The 25,865-nt window shown below is 37.5% G+C and overlaps 1 protein-coding gene across 1 annotated transcript; it reads left to right on the forward strand.

The window, feature by feature from the left end:
• The first annotated feature begins 587 nt into the window (after positions 1 to 587).
• piwil2 (piwi-like RNA-mediated gene silencing 2) lies at positions 588 to 25,398 on the forward strand. The gene is made up of 22 exons (XM_082170202.1): positions 588 to 1,043; positions 1,794 to 1,890; positions 5,249 to 5,360; positions 5,790 to 5,990; positions 7,166 to 7,276; positions 9,460 to 9,577; positions 9,662 to 9,786; positions 12,920 to 13,000; positions 13,245 to 13,358; positions 14,525 to 14,713; positions 14,950 to 15,034; positions 15,954 to 16,043; positions 16,180 to 16,320; positions 16,632 to 16,745; positions 17,366 to 17,554; positions 17,733 to 17,834; positions 18,551 to 18,667; positions 19,223 to 19,311; positions 22,874 to 22,979; positions 23,156 to 23,409; positions 23,595 to 23,702; positions 23,820 to 25,398. Exons 1-22 carry the CDS (start codon positions 603 to 605, stop codon positions 23,974 to 23,976), a joined length of 3,141 nt encoding a protein of 1,046 aa, XP_082026328.1. The 5' UTR covers positions 588 to 602; the 3' UTR covers positions 23,977 to 25,398.
• The last annotated feature ends 467 nt before the right edge of the window (positions 25,399 to 25,865 follow it).

Below are 25,865 nucleotides of genomic sequence, written 5' to 3' on the forward strand. Positions count from 1 at the left end.
TTTGTTTATGAAAATTATCGAATAGAATTGCTTTTTGTTCGTCAGTCCGTCGAATAATCTCAATTTGACGTCGCGCGCGCGCTGTCTAGTGTAGGTTAAGTTACGGTCGACATAAAAAAGTACCATATTCACGTAGGTAATTTATCTTTCTCTAACAATCTAAAATGTAATTTACTTGAATTGGCGAATCATATTTTATAAGTAAAATAATCTCAGCTGTTGTTATAGATCCTGTCAGGCTGACACGTGCTCATTACATGTCGACTTGGGTAACGTTAACGACCATGACTCGTTGTTTGCACAAAAGGCATAGTCTCGATTGCAATCATTGGACTTATATATTGGATGTACTAAAGCATGTTTCTGTTGTGAAGCAATCTTGCACAATGACTCATTAATGTATTTGTTGCATGCTGTTTAGATTAACTCATGCAAATGTTTTAAGAATTGCTTATTAATCAGTGCATTGAGATTTACTAATATTATTTAATGACTAATAGGTCTGCATTGCTTTGACAATGTTTTAGATAGACATGTCAAGAAACCTCCATTGATTTATGTGCTTTGTTTTTGTCAGTTGCATTGAAGTGCAATAGGAAGAAATGGATCCAAAACGACCACCCTTTCCTGGACCCCCAGGGGCCACGCGTCTACCATGGCTGCAGCCGGCAGAAGATCAGGGTCAACTGCCAGACCAGTCCCCATTGGGGCGAGCCAGAGGTCTTGTCCTGTCTAAAGACGAACCTCTCCCTGGACGAGGTCGAGCCCTAGGTGTACCTGTAGAATCGCCTGTGCGATTTGGCAGAGGAGTAACTCAATCTGTAAGTGAGCCTCTGGTGGGCATGGGTAGAGGAGTGCAATTACCGATGGAAGAGGGAGGTTTTGGGCGAGGCCGAGGTTTTTTGCTGCCCACTCCTGAGCCCACTGTTGGGATAGGTAGAGGAGCTGCTGTGGGACCAGTGCCTACCCGGGACATTGAAAGATCAGATGTGCAGGAAAAGATGCCTGAGCTGCAAGCAGAGGTGACTCCAATTATTACCAAGGTAAGTGGTGGGCATAGTTAGGGGGCTGCAAAATTTGGGGAATTATTTTTATTTTTATTTTTTTAAATAAAAATTGCCATTGTGATTTAAAATGCAATTAAAACAATTCTAAGTTTGCTGTGCTTGTTTGTAGGATTGCACAATTGGCCAATGCACAATTTTGTGATTATATAATATCACTAATAAAAATATAAAAAATAAATATTACTAATGTAACATTTCACTGTAAAATAAAAACATTGAATATTGCTTGTTTGTAGGGCCGCACAATTAGGCCAAAAGTTTGTGATTTCTAAATCAATATGATTATATTATTATTATTAATTACTAAATAAAAATATTAAAATTACACAAAAAAAAGCAAAATACTATTGTAAGATTTCACTGTAAAATAAAAACATTGAAGAAAAATAATATTTAATAATACTTTTATTTTACATCACAACTGTATTATGGCTAACTTTTATGTTGACAGAAAATTGCAGGGAGCCCTTACAGTTGTCTTATAAGTGCTTCCCATTACAAGTTTGGGAAGATGGTTGCCGCATGTTGCGTTCCCAAATTGATAATTGCAGTGCACTAAGCCATATCGCAAATTCGGTTTTATTTTAATTAATGGCTAGAAAATAAAAAATTAACATTTGTGTCACCAAAGTACAGGAAATGGCTGTTTATTGTTATTTATCTTCTAGATAAACGCATTTGATTTGGTAATTTATGCATTAGGTCTCAGGTTTGGATTTCTTTTAGGTTGATGCTCCTGGGACAGGGTCATCGCTGGTGTCCATGTTCAGGGGCCTGGGCATTGAGCCAGGAAAGACCTGGGGCAGAGGGGCAGCACCTATTGGTATGTGAGAGAACAGAGAGAAAAGTTTTATTTTTGTTTCATTGTGTGTCTTAATATTTTCAGAAGTGATTTTTAAATGAAAAGTTCACCCAAAAAAGTCCTTTCATCATTAACTCACCCTCTTTCTGCTTGACCTTATTTTTTTCGTGGAATACAAAATGAAAAGTTTAGAAGAATGTAAAAGCTGTTCTTGTCCATGCAGTAAGATAAGAGTCCCTCTGCAGATCTGACAATGACAAAAAGGACCATAAAAGTAATCCATATACAGTGAGGAAAATAAGTATTTGAACACCCTGCTATTTTGCAAGTTCTCCCACTTAGAAATCATGGAGGGGTCTGAAATTGTCATCGTAGGTGCATGTCCACTGTGAGAGACATAATCTCAACAAAAAAAAATCCAGAAATCACAATGCATGATTTTTTAACTATTTATTTGTATGATACAGCTGCAAATAAGTATTTGAACACCTGAGAAAATCAATGTTAATATTTGGTACAGTAGCCTTTGTTTGCAATTACAGAGGTCAAACGTTTCCTGTAGTTTTTCACCAGGTTTGCACACACTGCAGGAGGGATTTTGGCCCACTCCTCCACACAGATCTTCTCTAGATCAGTCAGGTTTCTGGGCTGTCGCTGAGAAACACGGAGTTTGAGCTCCCTCCAAAGATTCTCTATTGGGTTTAGGTCTGGAGACTGGCTAGGCCACGCCAGAACCTTGATATGCTTCTTACAGAGCCACTCCTTGGTTATCCTGGCTGTGTGCTTCGGGTCATTGTCATGTTGGAAGACCCAGCCTCGACCCATCTTCAATGCTCTAACTGAGGGAAGGAGGTTGTTCCCCAAAATCTCGCAATACATGGCCCCGGTCATCCTCTCCTTAATACAGTGCAGTCGCCCTGTCCCATGTGCAGAAAAACACCCCCAAAGCATGATGCTACCACCCCCATGCTTCACAGTAGGGATGGTCTTCTTGGGATGGTACTCATCATCATTCTTCTTCCTCCAAACACGTTTAGTGGAATTATGACCAAAAAGTTATATTTTGGTCTCATCTGACCACATGACTTTCTCCCATGACTCCTCTGGATCATCCAAATGGTCATTGGCAAACTTAAGACGGGCCTTGACGTGCTGGTTTAAGCAGGGGAACCTTCCGTGCCATGCATGATTTCAAACCATGACGTCTTAGTGTATTACCAACAGTAACCTTGGAAACGGTGGTCCCAGCTCTTTTCAGGTCATTGACCAGCTCCTCCCGTGTAGTTCTGGGCTGATTTCTCACCTTTCTTAGAATCATTGAGACCCCACGAGGTGAGATCTTGCATGGAGCCCCAGTCCGAGGGAGATTGACAGTCATGTTTAGCTTCTTCCATTTTCTAATGATTGCTCCAACAGTGGACCTTTTTTCACCAAGCTGCTTGGCAATTTCCCCGTAGCCCTTTCCAGCCTTGTGGAGGTGTACAATTTTGTCTCTAGTGTCTTTGGACAGCTCTTTGGTCTTGGCCATGTTAGTAGTTGGATTCTTACTGATTGTATGGGGTGGACAGGTGTCTTTATGCAGCTAACGACCTCAAACAGGTGCATCTAATTTAGGATAATAAATGGAGTGGAGGTGGACATTTTAAAGGCAGACTAACAGGTCTTTGAGGGTCAGAATTCTAGCTGATAGACAGGTGTTCAAATACTTATTTGCAGCTGTATCATACAAATAAATAGTAAAAAAATCATATATTGGGATTTCTGTTTTTTTTTTTTAGATTATGTCTCTCACAGTGGACATGCACCTACGATGACAATTTCAGACCCCTCCATGATTTCCAAGTGGGAGAACTTGCAAAATAGCAGGGTGTTCAAATACTTATTTTCCTCACTGTAGCTGATGCAGACATCCAACCTGCACCCTCCAAAAACTTAAACGCAAGTGGTCTTAAAATACGTGTTTGAAATGGCTGTGAAGGTGAAGACGACAACTCCCATGATTCCACGCTCATTCACGGTGTCAAGCTACGCCTTTGTAATTGTTTTGAATAAGCGACCTCTAGCTTTGAAAATTGCATACTTTTAGTTTAGGTCACTTTTTTTGGCCTAAAACCAAAAATAACTGTTTCGCCAAAAATGTTAGGTAGCTGAAATTTTGGTGGATTTCTAAAAATAATAATAATAAGAAATGTTGTCTTAAGCACCAAATCAGCATATTAGAATGATTTCGGAAGGATCATGTGACACTGAAGACTGGAGTAATGGCTGCCGAAAACATGTATTAAAATAGAGAGCAGTTATTTTAAATTGTGTTCATATTTCACAGTATTACAGTTTTTTTCTGTGGTTTTTGATCAAATAAATGTAGCCTTGGTGAGTATAAGATGCTTCTTTCAAAAACATTACATTACGCTGAGATGTTTGAGCATTCATTCAGGCTGAGCTGCAGCATTTGGTTTGTTAAAAGATGCATGCTGGCACCATAAGAAGCAGGGCCTATACATTATAAATGCAATGCATCTTTCTGTATATTGTATTTAATCAAACTCGTACCTGTTTCATTATTCATGTCAGGGCTAGGTTAATTGGAGTGGGCATTAAATTGTGTTCCATCATTCTTGTATCCTTGGCAACACCAACAAAGTTAAATAGTCATCACTGAGACTTGTGAATTACTGCTCAAGACAGCAGGAAGGTCAAGTAGCTAATAATGAAAACAAACTTAATCTGCAATGTAAATACAAATGATGAAAGTAAGCCCATTAATCTTGTATTTAAGAGCTTTTTTCTTTGGAAGGATTTAAATAGTGCTTGAAATAGTCCTTGGCTTCTGTATCTGTGACCTTTCTACGTTTTCGCCTTGCGCACAACTCTTCGGGAGCCACTGCTTTTTTCAGGCTGCACTTCACAGCAGACTGACTGGCTTAAAAAAAATATTTTTTCAATGCAAACATGACATTTTAAGATAAGACTTCCAACCTTTCCGAGCACTATAATACCCTATGGCTCATCACAGTGTTTTCTATGTTCATAATGCAACGGTTCTGGAATTAAAAAAGCTGTCTTAACCAAGATCTTCCAATCAACAGCTCTTCCACTTGATTTTTCTGACTGTGGATGTCAGATATCAATATGTCAGTACCAAAAAAAAAAAGGAGACTAAAACAACTCAACAAATCATGTTGAATGCCCTCATAGTGAGATGGCATCCTGCCATCCTGATTCCATCCACGCTTTACGCATCACGAAAATCATGTTTGTTCTTTTAATGTGTATCATCTCTACAGTTTAGTTAACGAAGCAGGCTGTCTAAGTGTTATGTGTGTGAGTATAAATCTGTTATTTGTCTGTATTGAATGTTTTCTCTGTCCTTAATCAGGTAGGGGTGCAGCGGGTGATTTTGGGGCAGATGTCCAGCCTAAGCCGAGCATCATTGGGGCAGCCGCTCTGACTCCAGAAAGAGGAGACGCTTGCTTAGAAGAACCCATCAGGTGATGTTTTCCAGCACCACCACAACAGGATTGTTGTTTCTTGCTTGTTTTCTTAGTCCAGTTTCTTTCTCACTAATTTTTATTTGCACATGGATAACATTCTCTTTCATGTCATTTCAAACCTGCATGACTTTTTCTGGAAGTTGGAAGATTGTAAGTAACTCAAATTTGGGTCTGTTCATCACACAAGGCTGTCATATGACTTCAGACAAGTAAAGCCATATGGATTACCTACCTGTATGATAATTTTATGGTATTTATGTTGTCTTTTTGGAGCTTATAATTTTGCTTCATTGAGGAAAGAAAGTCATACGGTTTGGAACGACATGAGGATGAATAAATGAGAGATTTTTTACTATCCCTTTAAAATATGAATATTGAAATGCATCAAAATGCTGGTCACTTGAGTTTCACTTTTTGCATTTACAGTTTCCTGGGCAGAGGATTTGTTGGTGTTGGCAGAGCAGCATTGCCTCATATGGGTGTAGGTCGTGGACCGATTGGCCCATCAGGCCCTATGTCTCCCATTCCTGCCCCTTTCTCTTTGGCGTCTGCTGCCTCCATCTCTGAAGAAGCTCCGATTGTTCCAGGAACACCCACTAAAGTTGAAGTGAAAATTGAGATAGTGAAGTATGAATTCTTTCAGTCACCTCTGATTGTAATTTTGGATAATTTCAAGCAAGTAAACACGTCGTTTGTAATTTGCAGTATATACAAAAGTTGGGGTCAGTAAGATATACATTTAAAAAATCTATTTGAAATAAATACAAATGTTCATTTGTACTTTCTATCTATCAAACAATCCACAAAAATATTAACTGTTATTAAGGGGTGGTAGTGGCGCAATGGATAAGACACATGCCTTTGGTGTGAGAGACCCGGGTTCGAATTCACTGTGAGACACCAATGTGTCCCTGAGCAAGACACTTAACCCCTAGTTGCTCCAGAGGCGTGCGACCTCTGACATATATAGCAATTGTAAGTCGCTTTGGATGGAAGCGTCAGCTAAATGAATAAATGTAAATGTAAATGTAAATTAAGACTGATAATAAAAATAGAGTATGTAAGCTTTATGTTATAGATATTAGGGGTGTGCACAAATTTTCGACCCCGCGTGAGCCGAGATGATAACTTATCTGATAGTAAAATGATTTTGAGATATATACTTCCTTTAAGTTTCGTTGAGGGAGACAGGTAAGAACAGAAAACGCAAAGTGCTGTTAGAAACTTCGCTTAGCACACCGTTATCTTTGTCTCTGCAACGTCTGTCAGAGCGGCGCGTTTTCTCACTCAAGCATGTGGATATTATTGTTTTTCTCAATATAAACATGATAATCATATGCTGCTGACTCAAGTGTATGTGTACGTTCTGTTCGATAAGTGGCGCAGTCTACTTTATTGGGCGTTTTTTTTTTTTTTTGTGCTGCTTGAGCTTAAATGCTTTTGTTCTTTATATTTTTTGTTTACACATTGTTTAATGTTTTCAACCAAAAGAAAACTTTAACATATATTGTAAGCTTGTTGTGTATATTGCCTAATCGTAAGCTTGTTCAGAAATTGTGACAAAAACTTAAAAAAACAAACTTCTTTTTCATTAAACATCATTTAAATAAACGAATATGAGCCAGAATAATCGAATGCAATATTTTGGAAAAATGCCCATCCCTAATATATATTCTAGCTGAATTGTGACACAACTCTGCCTAATTCGCAAATTAATTGCTTGATTGGTGCAGTTCTTTACAACAAATGAATCCAACCAGTTGGTACAAGCTCATGTGTCTCTCCTACAATGTGTTCTTCAGGGAACCTCTGCAGAAAATAGGAACCAAAGGCAGTCCTGTGTCCATCGGATCAAACTACATTCCCATCTGCTGCAAAAACGATGCTGTGTTTCAGTACCATGTTACATTTACGTGAGTCTTAAAGACCCCCTGTGGTTATAATCAAGTTTTTAATGTTGTTTATATGTCTATGTGGTGTTTTTAATATGCTCTCATACAAACCATGAGAACATTCTTCAGTTAACACCGTTGCTGAGTATTTTCTCCTTAAAAATGCAGTGTACCAAAGACGGTCTCAAAAATGCGGTTTGAAGCCGCCACTGCTTCCTACCATCACAAACATGGAACCAATTTTGTTAACTTGTGGGGCGGGGCTTTTCCTCTCATTAGGATGCTGATGTCCGACTTGGTAAAGAGTGATAGATAAAATAATACATTACAATTCTGACACATCGACTTGTAGAAGACCTTGTAGGCTAATTCTCTCTCCATCTACCTCTAAATGTTTCCAATTTAAACATACATGGCTGAATTAAATCAATATTCTCACTTGCCATTGTTCAGCATTTACAATAGTTAACAGAGTGTATCAGGTAGTCCGAGCTGGTGTGATGTAGTAGGGTTGGGTACTGTTCACATTTAACCGGTACCGGTATCGGTACCTGAAATTCGGTGCTGGTACCCAACGGGACTTTTTTTCGGTACTTTAGGCATGTTTACCTCAATAACAGTAAAGAAACGGTCATTTATAGAAGTGTTATAGACATTATGCCATAGCTGCTTTGGTCGCTGTCTGCCATTGTCTGTGATGCTTGAATATTAATAAAAACAACCATTTTAGTAAAAAAAAAAATTTATTTTTATTTTTTATGAAATGTTTTTTTTTTTCTAGTAATCAAATGAAGACATAAAACATTCATTTAATTAATCTTTTATATGAAATTCAACTTTTTTTGTCAAACAACATGCGGCACAACTGAGCTTTGTACTGTTAAAATTACAACATAGAAGAAAAAGTGTGATTATTCGTTAAAAAACGTAATTTGATAATTTATTATTATTAGTGTTAGTATTATTATTAAATTGAGATATCTAAATTCTACTGTACAACAGTAATATATTATCAAGTTAAACCGAACTTTTATTTTGGGGGGTTGTGGTGAAGACCTTGGAGTTTCCGTGTGCTAATGATATAACGATAGTTTTTCTTAAATTAAACTTTAAAATGCTGATGAACTTCAGTGACTCAGAGCAGCTCTGGAAATGCATTCATGTTCTCATATAGTGAGACTGCAGAGGCTGAAAAACACCGCAAGCGTCGTGTGTCTGTGTGTGTGTGGTAAATGAAACCGCGCGTCTGCCCCACTCATTCACACAGAGACATACAAAACATGCAGCATTCGTATTTAAATAGTCTTACTCACGTGCCCAGATGCGTTCTCGGGTACCAAAATTTGGCACTGATTGATTAAATGTGAATCGGTAGTAGCGACGTAATTTGGTCGGTGCCATTAAAAGTATAGAGTTCGGTACCTAATTTTATGATTTAGTGGAGGTGGGGACTAATTTGCATATTAATGGATCTGCATATACTATATAAAAAACGTTTAAATGTGTTATTTTGATGATAAAAAATTTGTTTGTGCCCACAGGTTCTGATATATAGTTACAGAAAAATGTTGTGCACTGTTCTCAGGGCTGTTTTAAGTTCTCAGCCCATTTCTTTAAACGGTTTTACACAAAGATCTGAATTGTACTTTTGACAAATGTTTAAAATGATGTACACTCACTTTAGATAAAGACTTCAGCCTTGCCTCATGTTGTCATATCTGACATATGTAGTGATTCAGATGGTGGTCCCTCCATATGGTGGCTAGCCGCTACCATATTGAAGTCCCATGACCAGAGGACAATTTCTTTTTTTCTTTTTTCTTTTTTTTTTGTACCAGATTTTTTTTTAAACAAGCTAACATCACTGTCACAGTAGGACACTTCTAATTTATCCCATTGGAAACATAAACACAAACTTCAAGAGTTACTTAGACCAGTTTTCAAGGTCTAAGATCTATTGACTGTTCCAGATCAGTAATGGCCAGTGAACTATGAAGATGCATTAGTGTACCTTTAATTAAACATGGGTTTTTCATATGCATTATTTAAAGGAAACAAGTTGTTTGCCCCTGCCTGTCAGAATAAAGTAGACATTTTAGTTCATGGCCTATATTGTGACCATTATTGATTGAATAATTATGATTAGCAGCATTTCCTTTAGAACACATGATTAATGAAGTGAATGATTGGCTATTGAATTTCAGCCCGAACATTGAGTCTATCGGTATGCGCTTCGGTATGATGAAGGAACATCGGCCTACCACGGGAGAGGTGGTGGCTTTTGACGGATCTATCCTCTATCTGCCAAAACGTCTTGAAGAGGTTTGTATGCATGTTAGATGTTGTTATTTTCCACTTTAAACATTCCTCATTTCCCAAGTTTACTTTGGCTTTGCTGTGTGACAGGTTGTTCATCTTAAAGCTGAGAGAAAAACCGACAATCAGGAGATCGACATCAAGATCCAGTTGACAAAGATTCTGCCACCCAGCTCTGACCTGTGTATCCCATTCTACAACGTGGTTCTAAGGAGGTGTGTATTCTCTTCTTCTGTCTGTATAGTATCAGGATTCTCAAGACACTACAGGGGTTAAATGTGTTTTTGAGTTGTTTTCCCTGTTTTGCCCTTTCATGGTTTGGAAAATCCTCTTTTGAGAGAATACAAATTCTCTCTTATATTAACACTAGAACGGCCATGGCGGTCATTTTGACCGTTTTGAATTTTATATCTGCAATAACTTTGTTGAAAAAATAAATACAATCCTGCTGGTACCTGACTTTTCCTAAAAGTGTCTGTATTTTCATTTAAAATGTTTTTCATATAAATTACACATAAGGCAAAAAAACAAATGAACATATTTACCTATTTCGGCCATAGACGGTCATATTGACCGCACGGAATTTCGCGGTATTATTATAGGCTATACCAATATACACAACAATAAAATGTTGTTAAAAATACACTAAACATATTCAACAACAAATCATTTAAATGTAATGATATTCAGAACAGAACAAGAATGAAAAAATAACTATAAACAAGCTAAAATGAAATGCGTTATAAGCGAAAGTGAAAGTAAGTGGCGTTAGGCTCACGTAACTTTCTAATTAGAATCAAAATGTTTCAACATTTGCGATGTATTTGGATGGTAAACTATTTCTTTATTATAGGCTTTGTACTTCACTCACGTTCCAATATCGACGGAAAAAATCATCCTCTTCTCATGCGCAAAATGGTACGAATTGTAGGCTAGCCTACTAGGCTACAAACAGAGCAGTGGAATTTTTATGTTAGGTTGACTATTTTATTATTATATTTTATTGTGGCTATAATGAACAGGCTGCAATGTCAAGATTGCAATACTGGAATATGGTTGGTGTGTGTGTGTGTGTGTGTGTGTGTGTGTGTGTGTGTGTGTGTGTGTGTGTGTGTGTGTGTGTGTGTGTGTGTGTGTGTGTGTGTGTGTGTGTGTGTGTGTGTGTGTGTGTGTGTGTGTGTGTGTGTCGGCGGGCGCGACGCGATCGAACTGTGTAAACAAATATGGGCTACTCCGTCATTTTGTTCAGGACATGTACGGATATTATTTATTTATAAATGTATAATTAAACTTGTTTAAATGTACAGTTTGGTGTTGTTTTGTTTTTTAAAGACATATTAATACAATAAATGCATTAATCTCTCAATTGGGTATTTATCATTAAAGATATAGAGTTTGGAATATAGCGGTCAAAATGACCGCTTGCGGCAGTTCTAGTAGTTATGGAATTCTGGCACTTCTAGTGTTAATGTATGACCTCACTAATGGTTTGAAATAAGAGTTTGATGTTTTATGTAGACATAATGTAATGTTCACAATGCAAAGTGAACCTTCCCTGGTTCATTTCTGCAAACTGAGCTGCAAAAACAGGTGAGGTTGTGACATCAGAACCATGAGAAAAATGATTTGCCTCAAATGAAATTGTCGCAAATGAACAAAGGCTGCATTTATTTGATCAAAAATATAGTAAAACAGTAATATTAAAATATTGTTTTCTGTTTTAAAATATTATAATATATTCAAATGTTGAATATATTTTGAGCTGAATTGCCAGCATCATTACTTTGTAATGATAATCATTACTTGTTTACATCAGTCTTTAGTGTCACATGATCCTTCAGAAATCATTCGGATATACTGATTTTTATTAGTTGAAAACAGTGGTTCAAAAGAACAGCATTTATTTTATTTTATTTTATTTTTTCATTTTAAATGTCTGCTGTAATTTCTGATCAATTTGATGCATCCTTTTTTATTTCGTTTCATTGATTCAAATGGCCTTCATTGTTTTTTAAAGATTTTATCCCGTGAACTTTGCAAACAATGGGAAATCCACATACGACCAAAAAGTACTGCAGTATGCAGTGTTATTGTGAAAACTTTCAAGATAAACTTGATACAATTTCTGATTAAGTGTACTGTGTCATCACTAACAGACATATGGGACAACGTGTGGATCATTAAAACTACACGGTAATTGAAAGACAAAATAGCATTAAAAAGGTCAAACTTGAATAGCCCGGCCTCTGAGAGAATGTAAGATCTCTGTGTTTTCACTAGGCATAATTCTTCCATCTCTGTTACAGAGAGAACTCCTCTCTTGTAAGACAAAACCCTTAGCAGTCATATCACTCAGTGGATTCCCTCGTGTGTTGTCCTGGAGTCTCTGCTCTGGGCCTGTCTGAAGTCAACCATGTTAGAAATCTACAATTAGCTGTGGTCTCGGTGGAGACTGAACACCCTGTTTGCTCTTGATAGCCAGGAGTGAAAACATGCTCCTAAGAGACCGCTCGCCTGCGCCTGCTTCACTCCATTTCCCTCCACTGCGTCTTTAAAAGATCAGAGATGGGGTCATCAAGCAATTTTGGAAAATTAAATAAGTGTAATCGAATTACGGACCGCGTGACGTAGCAGCCCGAAGAGAAATGAAGACTATGGGTTCCGTTCCGTGTTAAACCAAAATTATAGGTTCAATACAAGTTAAACTCATTCTACAGCACAACAATTTATTTCGTCTTCGAAAGGCCAAAAGGTTACAGTGAGGTATTTACAATAGAAAATGATTGGGTCCATTTTTGGAGTGTTTAATGGCATAGAAAATTATTGGGCCAATTTTTGGAGTGTTTAATAAAGTGATACTTGTGATTTTATAAATGATCGTACATTTATGTTTTTGTTTTAGCTGTAAAGTTGTTTAAATTGTTATTTTTGCAGCATTACAGTTTTCACATTTTAGGTTGTCATAACAACAAAGTTATATAATATATATACTAATTCAATTAATGTAAATTAGATCATCATAATCAAGTTTTATCGCAAAAAAATCTCAAAGGCTGCCTACCAATAACCATTTGATAATTTATGGCCATTATTAAAGTAAATATTCAGTAATGTATTGGGAAACGCTGCCAGTGTGAAAATACAAAGTGAGCCTGCTGTTGTAGTTAAGCTGTTCGCTTGCGCACCACATGAGCAAGCGTTGTGAAACAGGCCGTTTTGTTGAGCCCTGTGGATTATTGCTCCACTTTTTCTGTGCGTATGAGACAAGTCGGAGCTACAATGTCTTGTTGACAGTCAGCTCTGACATCTCTCACTTTCCTCTCATTCTTTCTTTCTCTCCCGCTCCAGAGTGATGAAATTACTGGGGCTGAAACTAGTGGGCAGAAACCATTACGACCCCAACGCTGTTGTGGTTCTCGGCAAACACAGGTATTTTGCACCAACCTGATTGTCCTCGATTACATTCCAACTTAAATTGCTGTGCTCCACATTGTTTGGTTTCACACTGAATAATTCTAGACTTAAGCTTCGGTATTTTTCCACCTGCCTTATGATTACCAGACACATGTGAATCGTATCAGCACCACTTACAATAATGATTTGCATTCTGATTCTCTGTTCAGGGTCCTGGTGATTGTTTGTACCTAACTGTGTTTGTGAATGTGTCTGTTAGGCTTCAGGTGTGGCCTGGATACTCCACCAGTATCAAGCACACTGATGGTGGGCTCTACCTCATTGTGGACGTCTCGCATAAGGTGCTGCGAAACGACTCTGTGCTGGATATCATGTGAGTTTGATCAGTGTAATCACTCATTCCGACATGTCCACATCTGTAAAGACATTACCATTTTGTCAGTTCTTCTTACTTTATTCCACCAAAATACTAATATTCAACGTTTTATGTTTAAAACATCAAAACATTAATTTTGCATTTGTAACTGCAGTTTAAATGCATTCATGTCCCCACTGAGCTGCATTAGAATACATCTAAATGCCACTTCAGATGCAGTTTCTGTTTCCTCTGCATTGCAAAGATTAGTTTTGTTGATACTGATTTCATTTGATTGGTAGCAGCCCTATTTTGTCTTATTATTCTAATTGAATTTGAAATTTGAATTTGACACAAAAGATGATGCATACATTTAACTAGGTTACAAAAATGTTTTTTTTTAAAAGGTAAAAATTCCCATAAAGGGTTAAAATCAATTTAAACTTATTAAAAAAGATAATTTCTGTCACTACTGCGAACTGACCACCACACAGATTATATAGAATATCAAAAACCTCAGGAGTCATCTGTCCACGGCAGTCCTAAACCTGCCAAGATACCAACACAATAAATGCACTTGGCAAAATATAAATATCTGATGTAATATCGTTATCGATAAAATCCTAGAAAATATTGAAACATAATATTTTTTTTGTCAATATCGCACACCCATACTTGTATAGTTTTTCTATTTATTTATTGTGTGTTTTTTTTTTTAACTACTCTGTTTATGCCAGTGGATAGCATTTGATGCCGACATGGAATAAAACAATTAAAAAATAAAATTGTATTAAAAATAATAATACAATTAATAAAAAATAATAATAATAAATTGGCCTGCGTATGAACTTCCATATCAGTTTGGATGCTTTTGTAACATTCATTTTTAATGAGAGATGGACATTTTAGGCAATTTGAATGTCAGAGACAATTGGTCAAATTTCTTCAGAGTTCCTAACAGCGATTTAATCGGTGTTCGTGAGAATGAGGCCTTAGAAAGCAGCCGACTGTGTAGACAGAAAGGCAGCTCACTAGGTTTTGGATCACATCTCATCTATATTCAAAAAATTCAAATGCATGCTAAACTTTAGGCTCATAATCACTCTAATCAGTTTGCAAAAATCAGTGCAATGATGTCAATTGCTTAACCGTGTTGTCTCCGAATACCTGTTTGTCTGCCGTAGGAACCTGATTTACCAAGGAAGTCGTGAGAGTTTTCAGGACGAATGCACAAAGGAGTTTGTCGGTTCAATCGTCATCACTCGCTATAACAACCGCACTTACCGTATCGATGACATTGAGTGGGCAAAGTCCCCTAAAGACACCTTCACCTTGGCTGACGGATCTGTGACCACATTTGTCGATTATTACAGGTTCATGTGCAATGTGGGGAACCCACTTTTCTGATTTAAGTCCAGAATGCATGTAAAGGACACGACAGCTGGACAGTAAATTGTATAACTGGATTATATGACACAAATGACATTGTGAATGTCCTTGCATTTGTAAATTGTAGCCCATTATGACAGATATATGTTGATTTAAAGCGATAAATTACAGTTTTATGGTTTGTTGTGTCGATTTTCTAATCAGCTTTTTATATGCACAGTAAGAACTATGGCATTACCATAAAGGAACTGGACCAACCACTGCTCATCCATCGTCCAAAAGAGAGGTCCAAACCAGGAGGAAAGGTGATCTAATGCATATCAGGATTGTTGGACTAGAAGTAGATGCTGTTTTTGGTTTGCTTATAATGTTATTAGGGTTTTAAAAAAAAAATATATATATATTAGAAATGACTGACAGCTGCATGTTAGTCAGTGGTTGTTTGAATAAAGTGTTTCACAGGTCTGACTGAATTCACACTCCATGCTGTCATCTAGTGGTGTCATTGTGTGCTGTACATTTAATTGTGATTTATTTGGCCTGGTAACTAGTAGGCATGGTCTGCACTTTTATAGCTATTTACTATGCTTGTCGATGAAAGGTGAAATGAGAAAATGTACCAGTCATATACTCTACTGTTCAAATGTTTGGGGTCATTAAGATTATATTTTAAGAAATACTTTTATTCAGCAGTGATGCATTAAATTGATCAAACGAGATGGTAAAGACATTTATAATGTTACAAAACATTTCAAATAAATGTAATAATAAGAAATGTTTCTTGAGCAACAAACCAGCATTTTAGAATGATATCTGAAGGATCATGTGACTGAAGTAATGACTGCCAAAAAAATCAGCTGTGCCATCACAGGAATAAATCATTTTAAATTATATTAAAATAGAAAAGTTATTTTAAAATGTAATACATTTATTATATACCAAGATCACTATTTTTACTGTATTTTTCATCAAATAAATGCACCATTGGTGAGCATAAGATGCTTCTTTTCTACTAAAAGCATTACAAATTATCAACTCTAAACTTATGAATGGTAGTGTAGTTTTTCCATCACATACTAACCAGTCTCATGGTAAAATGGCTCCTCATAAAAACATTGAGGCAGATTTTGTTCCTCAATTGTTTGTTTTGGTGACCAATGTGGAAGGGTTTTTCAATCCCATTGGGATTGTTATTAACGTGAATTTTTATCTACTCCATAATAGGTAATAACGGGTGAAATCCTTCTGCTGCCTGAACTCTCCTTCATGACTGGCATCCCTGAGAAAATGAGGAAAGATTTTAGAGCCATGAAGGTACGAATCCATCACCAGTCAAACAATCTTGGCACATTAACAGGTGTCAAATTGAGTCAGTTGGGTGAACTCTTTATTTTGGAAACTGTTCAGATGGGGTCACACCAAACTATCTCTCTTGGTCCCTGTGTTTCAGGATCTGACCATGCACATCAATGTGGGAGCCGAGCAACACACCCAGAGTCTCAAAAAACTGCTGCACAACATCAACAGCAATAATGAAGCTCTCTCAGAGCTGGGCCGCTGGGGCCTCAGCATCAGCCAGGAGATTCTAGTGGTGAGAGAGGAAACAGACACCTCCGTACTGTACTTGACAGTGGAATATGGTGTAGGGCCCTTTTTTGTTTTAGATGCATAGTATAAGAGAACTTTGTTTTCAAATAGACAAAATTAAGCTTTCATTTTATCCAATGCAAGTAATTTTCAGAATCACTTATATTGACACATACTGGTCATATATGTGTACATCTGTGTTGTTCACCCTTTTAATTAACTGTATTGATTGGCTTACTGTCTTTTTCATTCATCATGATCCATTGGTGTTCTTTTAGCTAACTTGAATTACTTAAACGTTTTGTTCCTGCACAGACTCAAGGAAGAACTCTGCCCAGCGAGACCATCTGCTTACATGCAGCCTCTTTCGTCACATCTCCGTCAGTAGACTGGTCCAGAGAGGTGGTTCGAGACCCCTCCATCAGCACTGTGAGTCAGAACAATCAGAGCTCGGACACAGTGCAGGGTGTTTGAACAAAAAATCACTGTAGTCATTGGTTTGCTGGGGAGTGGTCAGAAAATGCACAATTGATGCTGACGGTCTCACACCATAAAAAGAAAGCAGCCTCGTTTGGCTTGAGTTAAATTATGGGTCTTTAAAACCACTGAATCGACTTCCTGAACAAAATGACTCTTATTTAGGTTCATTTTAGTGAATCAGAAACATACAGCTGAACCAGTATGATCTGACTAAAACAAAGAGTCACTTTGTTCAAAAATCAATCAAAAACATACTGCTGGGCCAGGGTAGTCTGATTTCAGAACAGAATTACTCTTATAAATTGGTTTGTTTTAGTGAAAGCAAAAACATACAGCTGGACCAGTGTAGACTGATTGAATTAATGACTCTTATTATCCTTTTTTTTTTGTGAATCTACTGAATTAATCTCTGACTAAACTGTTAAAGAGAAGATAATTATGCTGTATAAATTATCTTTTGTTGTTTTGAATGTGACAAAATGTAATTTGAAAGCCCTAATCTTTCACATTGCACCCAAGTTGTAGTTCATCCTCTCTCTGTCTCCTGTCCCATGATTCCTCTCTGTCAGGTCCCTCTGAACTGCTGGGCTGTTTTCTTTCCCCGGCGGGCAACCGATCAGGCAGAGGAGCTGGTGAACACTTTTACAAGGGTAGCCGGACCAATGGGCATCAGAGTTGAGCGGCCCATCCGCGTAGAGTTACGGGATGACCGAACTGAGACATTCATCAAGAGCATTCACTCTCAACTCACCAGTGAGGTGAGGAAGAAAACTACACAGATAGACTTGCGAAACTGCAATGGAAAAAGTTTACTATTCTCTCAAAGAACATCTCAAAGGACCATGGTTCTTTTGGCTTTGTAGTTTTATCTAAATATCATAGTAAATGAATATGGTTCTTAATTTGGCTCAAATCATTTCCTCTTCTGATTTTCAGCCCCGTGTGCAGCTGGTCGTGTGCATCATGACCGGAAACAGAGATGACCTGTACAGCGCCATCAAAAAGCTCTGCTGCATACAGAGTCCAGTACCATCACAGGTTTGAGTGAAACACAATGTCTTTGCATTTTATAGTTCAGTTTCTGAATTTAAGCCAAACATGTACACTACCTTCCAAAGTTTGAGGTCAGTAAGAGTTCTTCTTCCATGTTTTTAATAAGATTCATATGCTAAGCAAGCCTGCAATTATTTGATCAAAACAGTGCTATTATGAAATACAGTGAAATTAAAGTTTAAAATAACTATTTTCTATTATTTAAAAAAAAAATTTTTTGTTTTTTTTCTGTGATGGCAAAGCTGAATTTTCAACAGCCATTACTCCCCTCTTCAGTGTCACATGATACTTCAGAATTCAATGTTAAAAACAGTTGTCCTGTGTAATATTTTTGTGAAAATCATGATGCATTTTTTTTCCAGGATTGTTTGATTAATAGAAAGTTTAAAAGAATAGCTTTTGTTTGTTTGTTTTTTTGTTTTTAAACAATGTAAAAGTGTTTTGATCAATGTAATACATCCTTGCTGAATAAAAGTATTAATTTCTTCGGGAAAAAAATCGTATTAGCACCTATTGAATAGTAGTGTAGATTCAACAGTAATTAAAATGTTTTTGACTGAAAGACAACACCTTTAATTTTGGAAATGTGTTATATTTTCATGTGAAGCAGAATATACAACATGAAGAAATCTATACAATACAATCATCAGTGCTGTTAGACATTCCATATCATGTCTGAATCTTATTGACTTATTTTATAGGCCATTAACGTGCGGACAATCTCCCAGCCACAGAAACTCCGCAGCATTGCTCAAAAGATCCTTCTGCAGATTAACTGCAAACTGGGAGGAGAGCTGTGGACAGTGAATGTTCCTCTGGTGAGTGTGTGTGTGTTAATCAGTTTTTTTTTTTTTATGCTTAAGTAAATATTGAGCATTGGGAATGAACTTGAAAATGGTCACTGCACAGTGAGAAGCAATATACGATAGCTAGGTGTGATCCATTGTCTAGTGTTTTTGTTAACACATTATTTTCATGGGTTCACATCTTGATTTTCCTCATGAGTATAAAACTGTTCCTCCAGATTTTAAGAGACATTACCTCAAAAACCAGCAGCCACAAACTCATTAATAGTCTTGAGTTGGCAAGAAAAACATTAAAATGGCATTAGTATTAATACATCTTTTTAAAACATTTCTTTGTAAATAACTTTTCCCACTTAATTTATCTTTGTTCACAATTTTTAATAACCTATAATAGATTAAATATGAAGTCATGGATGATAAAGAAAAAAGGCATGAACTTAAGAGCCCTTAGTGTCACGCATTATTCCTTCTGAATGGTATTGATGTTGGATTGTTGCAGAAAAGAAATATCAGAAAATGGGATTAACTAAAAGGAGAACTTCTAACCACAAATTTTCATTGCAACAGAAATGCCTGATGGTGATTGGGGTGGATGTTCACCATGATGCAAGCAAGAAGAGCAGATCTGTCATGGGGTTTGTGGCAAGTCTCAACAGGTAACTTTATGAAATATAGTGCAGTTGGACTCATTTAACATCCCAAATCACAAAGTACATAAACACTACCATTTAAAAGTTTGGGATTGTTTTTGAAAGAAGTCTCTTATGCTTATTTATTTGATCAGAAATACAGCAAAAACAGTAATATTGCAAAATATAAAAATTTAAAATAACTTTCACATGACCCTTCAGAAATCCTTCTCAAATTCAGATTATATATATATATATATATATATATATATTAAGGGTGTAACGGTACGCAAAAATCACGGTTCGGTACGTACCTCGGTTTTAAAGTCACGGTTCGGTTCATTTTCGGTACAGTAAGGGTAAGAAATGCAAACATTAAACTGCAGGTTGTTTATTACTATAAACTTTTTTTTAACAATTTGTTTACACTTTTTTAAACACTTTTTAATCAAATATAATCAAATATATATAAAATAAAAAAAGAATAAGAAATAAAATACTGCTGCAGTATTCCACTAGAGTTCTCCACTAAATAAAATACTCTCAGTCTCAAACCAATATCACATAATAAAATATAATGAAAAATATAAATAAATAACTATGATTACAGTGCAGCATTACCAATCCCAGCTTGTAGGCCTGCTCATATTTAAAAAATAAAATATATATATAACTTTTCCAAAGTGTAAAGGGTGGCTCTTCAAGCTCCCGTTTGTCCATACTGTCTATGGGCTTGTCTGCATTGGCCATGACGCTAGCTAGCGAGAGGCTGGGCTAAAGCGTGCCATGTATGTTGTTGTACAGCGCGCGGTGTGTGATTTATTTATTTATTTTTCCCGCCCTGCAGTCAGTTTCATTGGTTTAGGTTACAGTGACGACGGGTAAAACTTTAGAATCAGCGAGGGCGGGATTTGCGCTGAACGCGGAGACTTCCGCCACTTAATATGTTCGTGTGGAAACACGAAAATGTACCAATGTTCCGCACACAAAATATTGCATTCGGTCATTCACACGTGCACCGTACCGAAAGCCCTGTACCGAAACGGTCCTTTACGAATACACGTACCGTTACACCCCTAATATATATATATATATATCTCTCTGGGAAAAATCCCGCTCTGACTCAGACCGCAACAAACGTTGCCAGTATGAAAGCCCCCTAAAATGCACATAAATTCAAAAAATGTGCATTAAAAACTGCATTCAATTTGTCTGATAAGAAGACATGCGATGGCAACACATTTACTGAATAAACTGCCTTAAATAATGAAAGTGATACTGTTTCCCAAGCGGCTTTCTGTGCGCATGAAATGTATAAAAATTGAGCCACAGTGGCTTCCCCGATAGCAGCAACATTTTTATCTCAGATATTTTGCTCCAATTTCTCAGATAGACAATTTTGGAAACGCTGCTTTATTCGCAAATGTTTTATGCGATATTCCAATTGCAAATTTATTTCCCAACTGTTTGTGTTCACTTAAGACAGTGTTTAGAGAAGACGAATACTCACCAAGCTGGGCATTTTGACATTTCTTTGTGTTTTTAAGCACGAACCGGAAGCTCAAAGTTAACTATACTTGTCCGTGTTCCACTCCTTCTTGGAAGCACGCGCACAGAAAGCCGCTTTGGGGAAACAGTATCACTTTCATTACTTGGGGGCGGCAGTGGCTCAGTGGTTCATGTAGGTTGTCTACAAACCGAAAGGTTGGTGGTTCAATCCCCGGTTCCACTTGACCAAGTGTCGAGGTATCCATGAGCAAGACACCTAACCCCAGCTGCTCCCGACGAGCTGGATGGTGCCGCATGGCTGACACCGCCGTCGGTGTATGAATGGGTGAATGTAAAGGCTATGTAAAGCGCTTTGGTGGCCATAGGTCTGTGAAAGCGCTATATAAATGCAGTCCATTTACTTAAGGCAGTTTTAATAACACTTTTTTAATTATTATTATTATCGAGCACATCCTGCAGTTTAGCAACAGTAGACTATTTTATTACAATCGCTGATCTAGCTGATCTATCGTGAAGTTTGGGTTTTTAGGTTGGGTTTTTAGGGAAGAATATAAGCACGCACTTGCTGTCATTGCTGTAGGGTTGCTGTCGTTGCAGTGTCTCCACTCTCCGCAAAGACATTTCAAATTTATTGTCCATTTCAGCAGTGTTGTTTTCGTCAACGATGACGATAACGAAATTATTTCGTTGACGCACCTTTTTTTAATGACGATAATGCGACGATGACTAGCTAAAAATGGCTCTAAGGTGACTAAAACATGACGAGACGTTTTTGAGTTTTCGTTGACGAGACGGAACGAAAATGATTAAAAGTCTGACGTTCACAATGCATGTCATTTCTGCCTAATTTGCGTGAAATCTGTCTGTTTTGAGCTAAAAAAAAAGTATCAGCAATGCTGCCGCTTCCTATCTTTGTTTTGGGTACGCCCACCACCCGGCTGCCCATGCCGCGCATCAGATTCCACACAACAACAACACACCTGCGGCTGCGGCTAGTCACTCACCACACATCTTCGATATGAGGCGCCGCACTGGACAAAAGCGAAACAAACTGCGCGAGCGACAGTGCGTGAGCGAGACCGAGTGTGTCTGCGCGCGAGAGAGACCGAGTGTGTCCGAGCATTAGTTTAGTGGGCTAATTGGTACAAAGTAATATATAATTATTATATAACTTAGATTATAACATAAATTATTATTTAACTAATTATATAATAAAGCCACAATTGCCAAAGTAAGAATGTTTTTATTCCTGGCTTTTTTTGAGTAAAACAGTGATTCCACTGTTACCACTTTATCTGTGTGTAATGTTGTAGTAGCTCAAAGTTTTTTGCTGTTTAAACTGTAAACCATTCCTTTATTACTGTGATTACTGGTGAAGCATCAATTCATGGAAAAAATATAACTTGAAATATGGGGATAAAAGGTTTCTGCCCAATGCGACAATGAAGTAGCCTACAGCTTGGCAGCACTGCATCTCCATCAATGAGAAAGTCTAGTTTATTATGCAAAGGTTTTAAGGTTAACTGTTGTTTTATGAATTGCAACACTTGCTACAACCTGACAAACCTAAGCCCATTTCCAATACTTTTTAACCTAAATTAATTTGTTAAAGACGACTACTTTTTTTTTTTTTTTACTAAAATTGACTAAAACTTGACTAAAACCTTTTTGCGTTTTCGTCCACTGAAACTTGACTAAAACCTTTTTATGTTTTCGTCGACTAAAACTTGACTAAAACTATAAAGTTTATAAGTGACTAAAATGTGACTAAAACTAAAAAGCATTTTCGTCCATAAGACTAAAACTAAAAGGGCTGCCAAAAACAACACTGCATTTCAGACACCTGGTAGAACTGAATGTAGTGAAGCAATTTTAGCTGCGCATAGAAATATTTTCCGTCAGCTGATCCACTCTGCCTTTATAGAAACCACCGATCAAACTTTACAAATCTATTATCAGCAGATAACAATCGGCTCCCGATCAATCGGAGCACCCTTAGGAAAAATTTAAATGCGCTGCTTACAAGCAGCAGATGTAAGATCTGTGAATCAAACCTAACCCTGTGTTTGTCCCGGTTTAGCATGCTGACCAAATGGTACTCCAGGGTCACCTTCCAAATGCCTCACGAGGAGATAATCAACGGCTTCAGAGTGTGTCTGTTGGCTGCCCTGCAGAAATACTACGAGGTAAAAACACGTTCATAATATTAATCAGATCAAATATAGGCTCTACAACAAATAGACAGCTCTAGCCTTGTCGAAAGGGAGTCAGTCAAAGGCAGAACATTCTTTTTTTCTATTTCAATACGCTGCAGTTTTGGTATATTTACACTTGACCATTCTACCATTTTATATTTAAACAGGTGAACCACGCCTTCCCCGAGAAGATCGTCATCTATCGCGACGGCGTGTCAGACGGACAGCTTAAGACCGTGGAGCTTTACGAGATCCCTCAGATTCTGAAATGCTTCGAGACCATCCCGAACTACGAACCGAAGCTGGCTTTCATCGTGGTGCAGAAAAGAATCAGCACCACCCTGTACTCCTATGGATCAGACCACTTCGGCACCCCCTCGCCAGGAACCGTGCTGGACCACACCGTCACTAACAGAGAATGGTTGGTTTACAAGAGCTGAAGCTTGTGCTCCGCGTGCAGACTAGGATTCGACAAACGGCTTTAGCAGTGCCCTAGAATCTGCAACTACATGTGCAAAGCATTGCAGAACTTGACATCTAGTCTAGTGCATTACCAGCAGGAAATAAAATGTGGTATATGTATTGACATTTTTCTCTTCTCTTCAGGGTGGACTTCTACCTAATGGCACATTCGATTCGACAGGGTTGCGGCCTGCCCACTCATTACATAGCAGTGTACAACACTGCAAACCTCACCCCTGACCACTTACAGAGGTAGGAAAGTAGTTCTAGTTAACTGGTGTTTTTTAACTGAAGATGTTCAGATGTGTGGATATTAAAACAAAAAAAATCTAATTAAAAATAATGTATTTATTCACAACATTTTCACAGGTTGACCTTCAAGATGTGTCACCTGTACTGGAACTGGCCCGGAACGATACGCGTTCCTGCACCTTGCAAGTACGCCCACAAACTGGCCTTCCTGTCTGGCCAGTACCTCCATTCAGAGCCTGCTATCCAGCTCTCAGAGAAACTGTTCTTTCTGTGAATGAGACCCGGTCAATGTCTCAGCTGGACCCCAGAGGGGTGGTCTTCATCTTTGAATCTTTGTCTTTTGTTCTTGTTTTTTTTAAATTAATGTTCTTAAGAAGTGCTGTTCAAAATGTTCTTTGCCTGTAATCGGAAACATCCTACAAGTGTTTTTTTCTCTTTGTAACACTTAGTTGATCGCTTTTGTGGCGCATTATGAATCTCCACGAATAAAGTGCATGTCACACTTAGTTTGTTTCCCTCAGTGTCTTTCTCATCAGGCAGAGCTAGACTTCATTCTGTATTACCAGATAATTTTTTTCTTGAGAAAATGGAAAGAATAATTCAGTAACACTTTACAATAAGGTCCTGTTTGTTAGCTACATTACGTTTACATCAACTAACAGTAAGAAATACTTTTATTTTTTACGTGATTTTATTTAAACATTTAATTCAGAAAAATATTAATTTTGTACACTAAAGTTTGCATCATCATCATCACAAAAAGTTGTCTTAACATTAGTTAATCCACTGGGTGAACTAATATAAACAATGAACAATTGTAAAGTACCCACAATTATTTTCCTTTCCATTCTAAAAGGCCAGAGAAATAGAAAAAAATACTTGGCTCTATTTACTGTCAAATTTGTGTCTGGACAGCTGACTCTAAATATAAGAACAAAACCATGCTCTAAAATGCCACACCACATCAACATCTCGAGATTTTCATTACTCCTTTTGAGCATTTTACAAGTAACAAACTTAATGCGTTGAGGGGTAATGTATTGGAGACTGAAGTTGAAAATAAGAAATGTCTACAAAAAGAACCAACAATATGTCCCTGTAAATCTAAATTAAATTTGTGAAGTCTAGGAATTCAGGGACTTAGTATTAGGGCTCAATGGAAAATTGAGGAGGGAGGTTTATTTGTTTCCACTAGATGTCAGTGTTTTCATGATCACTAAACAAGACTTTTTAAACTAGCTTAAAAAAGTAAATATCAGTCATTAATGAAATAAAAGCATTGTAATGCAAACGTTAAAGGCAGACAGAATGTATCCTAATAACATAGCTATATGTAGACTTCTCACTTGAATGAATGTCCAAGTTAATGGTCTCTTAAGACTTCCATTGGTTGTAATGCACTACAAGCCTCCAGAACCTTCCGCTCAGAAGTTTCACCCAGATCCCCAGTGTCATAGGTTGTCAGTCACACTCACTGTGACTGTAGCATGATGCCCAACGTGTGTGAAGTGTCAGGTGCCCCATGTATCCCAAATGGATTTCCAGAATCTCCCTGGGTTGCTCAAAGCCATTTCCTGTCACTTGCAGGCAATCTAGCACCATCTGAACATGACTCCTAAAACACAGCTGGAGCTCTACCCAGCCGAACACATAGCCCATCTACAGACATTACAGATAAAAAGCAACAACCATTTTATGTGCAAGATTATGGTCGGATGCCACTCACGATGTTAGTGAATTAAACATGCAATGTGATGGGGTTATGAGAGAACGATGTGGTTTGACCATTTTAACGTGAATTAATAGCCGTGTCTGAATTCCTGTGCTTCCTGTACTTAATTCAACAAAGACCTTACATCTCAGCTTTTGTTAAAGTACAACCTTGAAATCGGCATAAAACTGAAGTTGCGACAGATTTTTCTTCCCTATCTGCTTGTTCAGTTGTGACGTAAGGAATACTGGTTCTGGGTCCATGCCTCTACTTGTTTCACTTGTGAACACTATCTCAACAGCTGTTTATGAGCACCATTTATTCATATTACACATTTATATTCAAACTAACGGTGAACACTACTTTCTCTGTGCTCACTGCATCCCAGAAATCAATATTTTAACAATTCATAAAAGATTAACCAACCATCTGAGATTTCAGTAAGGAGATAG

The sequence above is a fragment of the Leuciscus leuciscus genome, assembly GCF_965113295.1.
Source record: "Leuciscus leuciscus genome assembly, chromosome: 5".
Classification (NCBI taxonomy): Eukaryota; Metazoa; Chordata; class Actinopteri; order Cypriniformes; family Leuciscidae; genus Leuciscus; species Leuciscus leuciscus.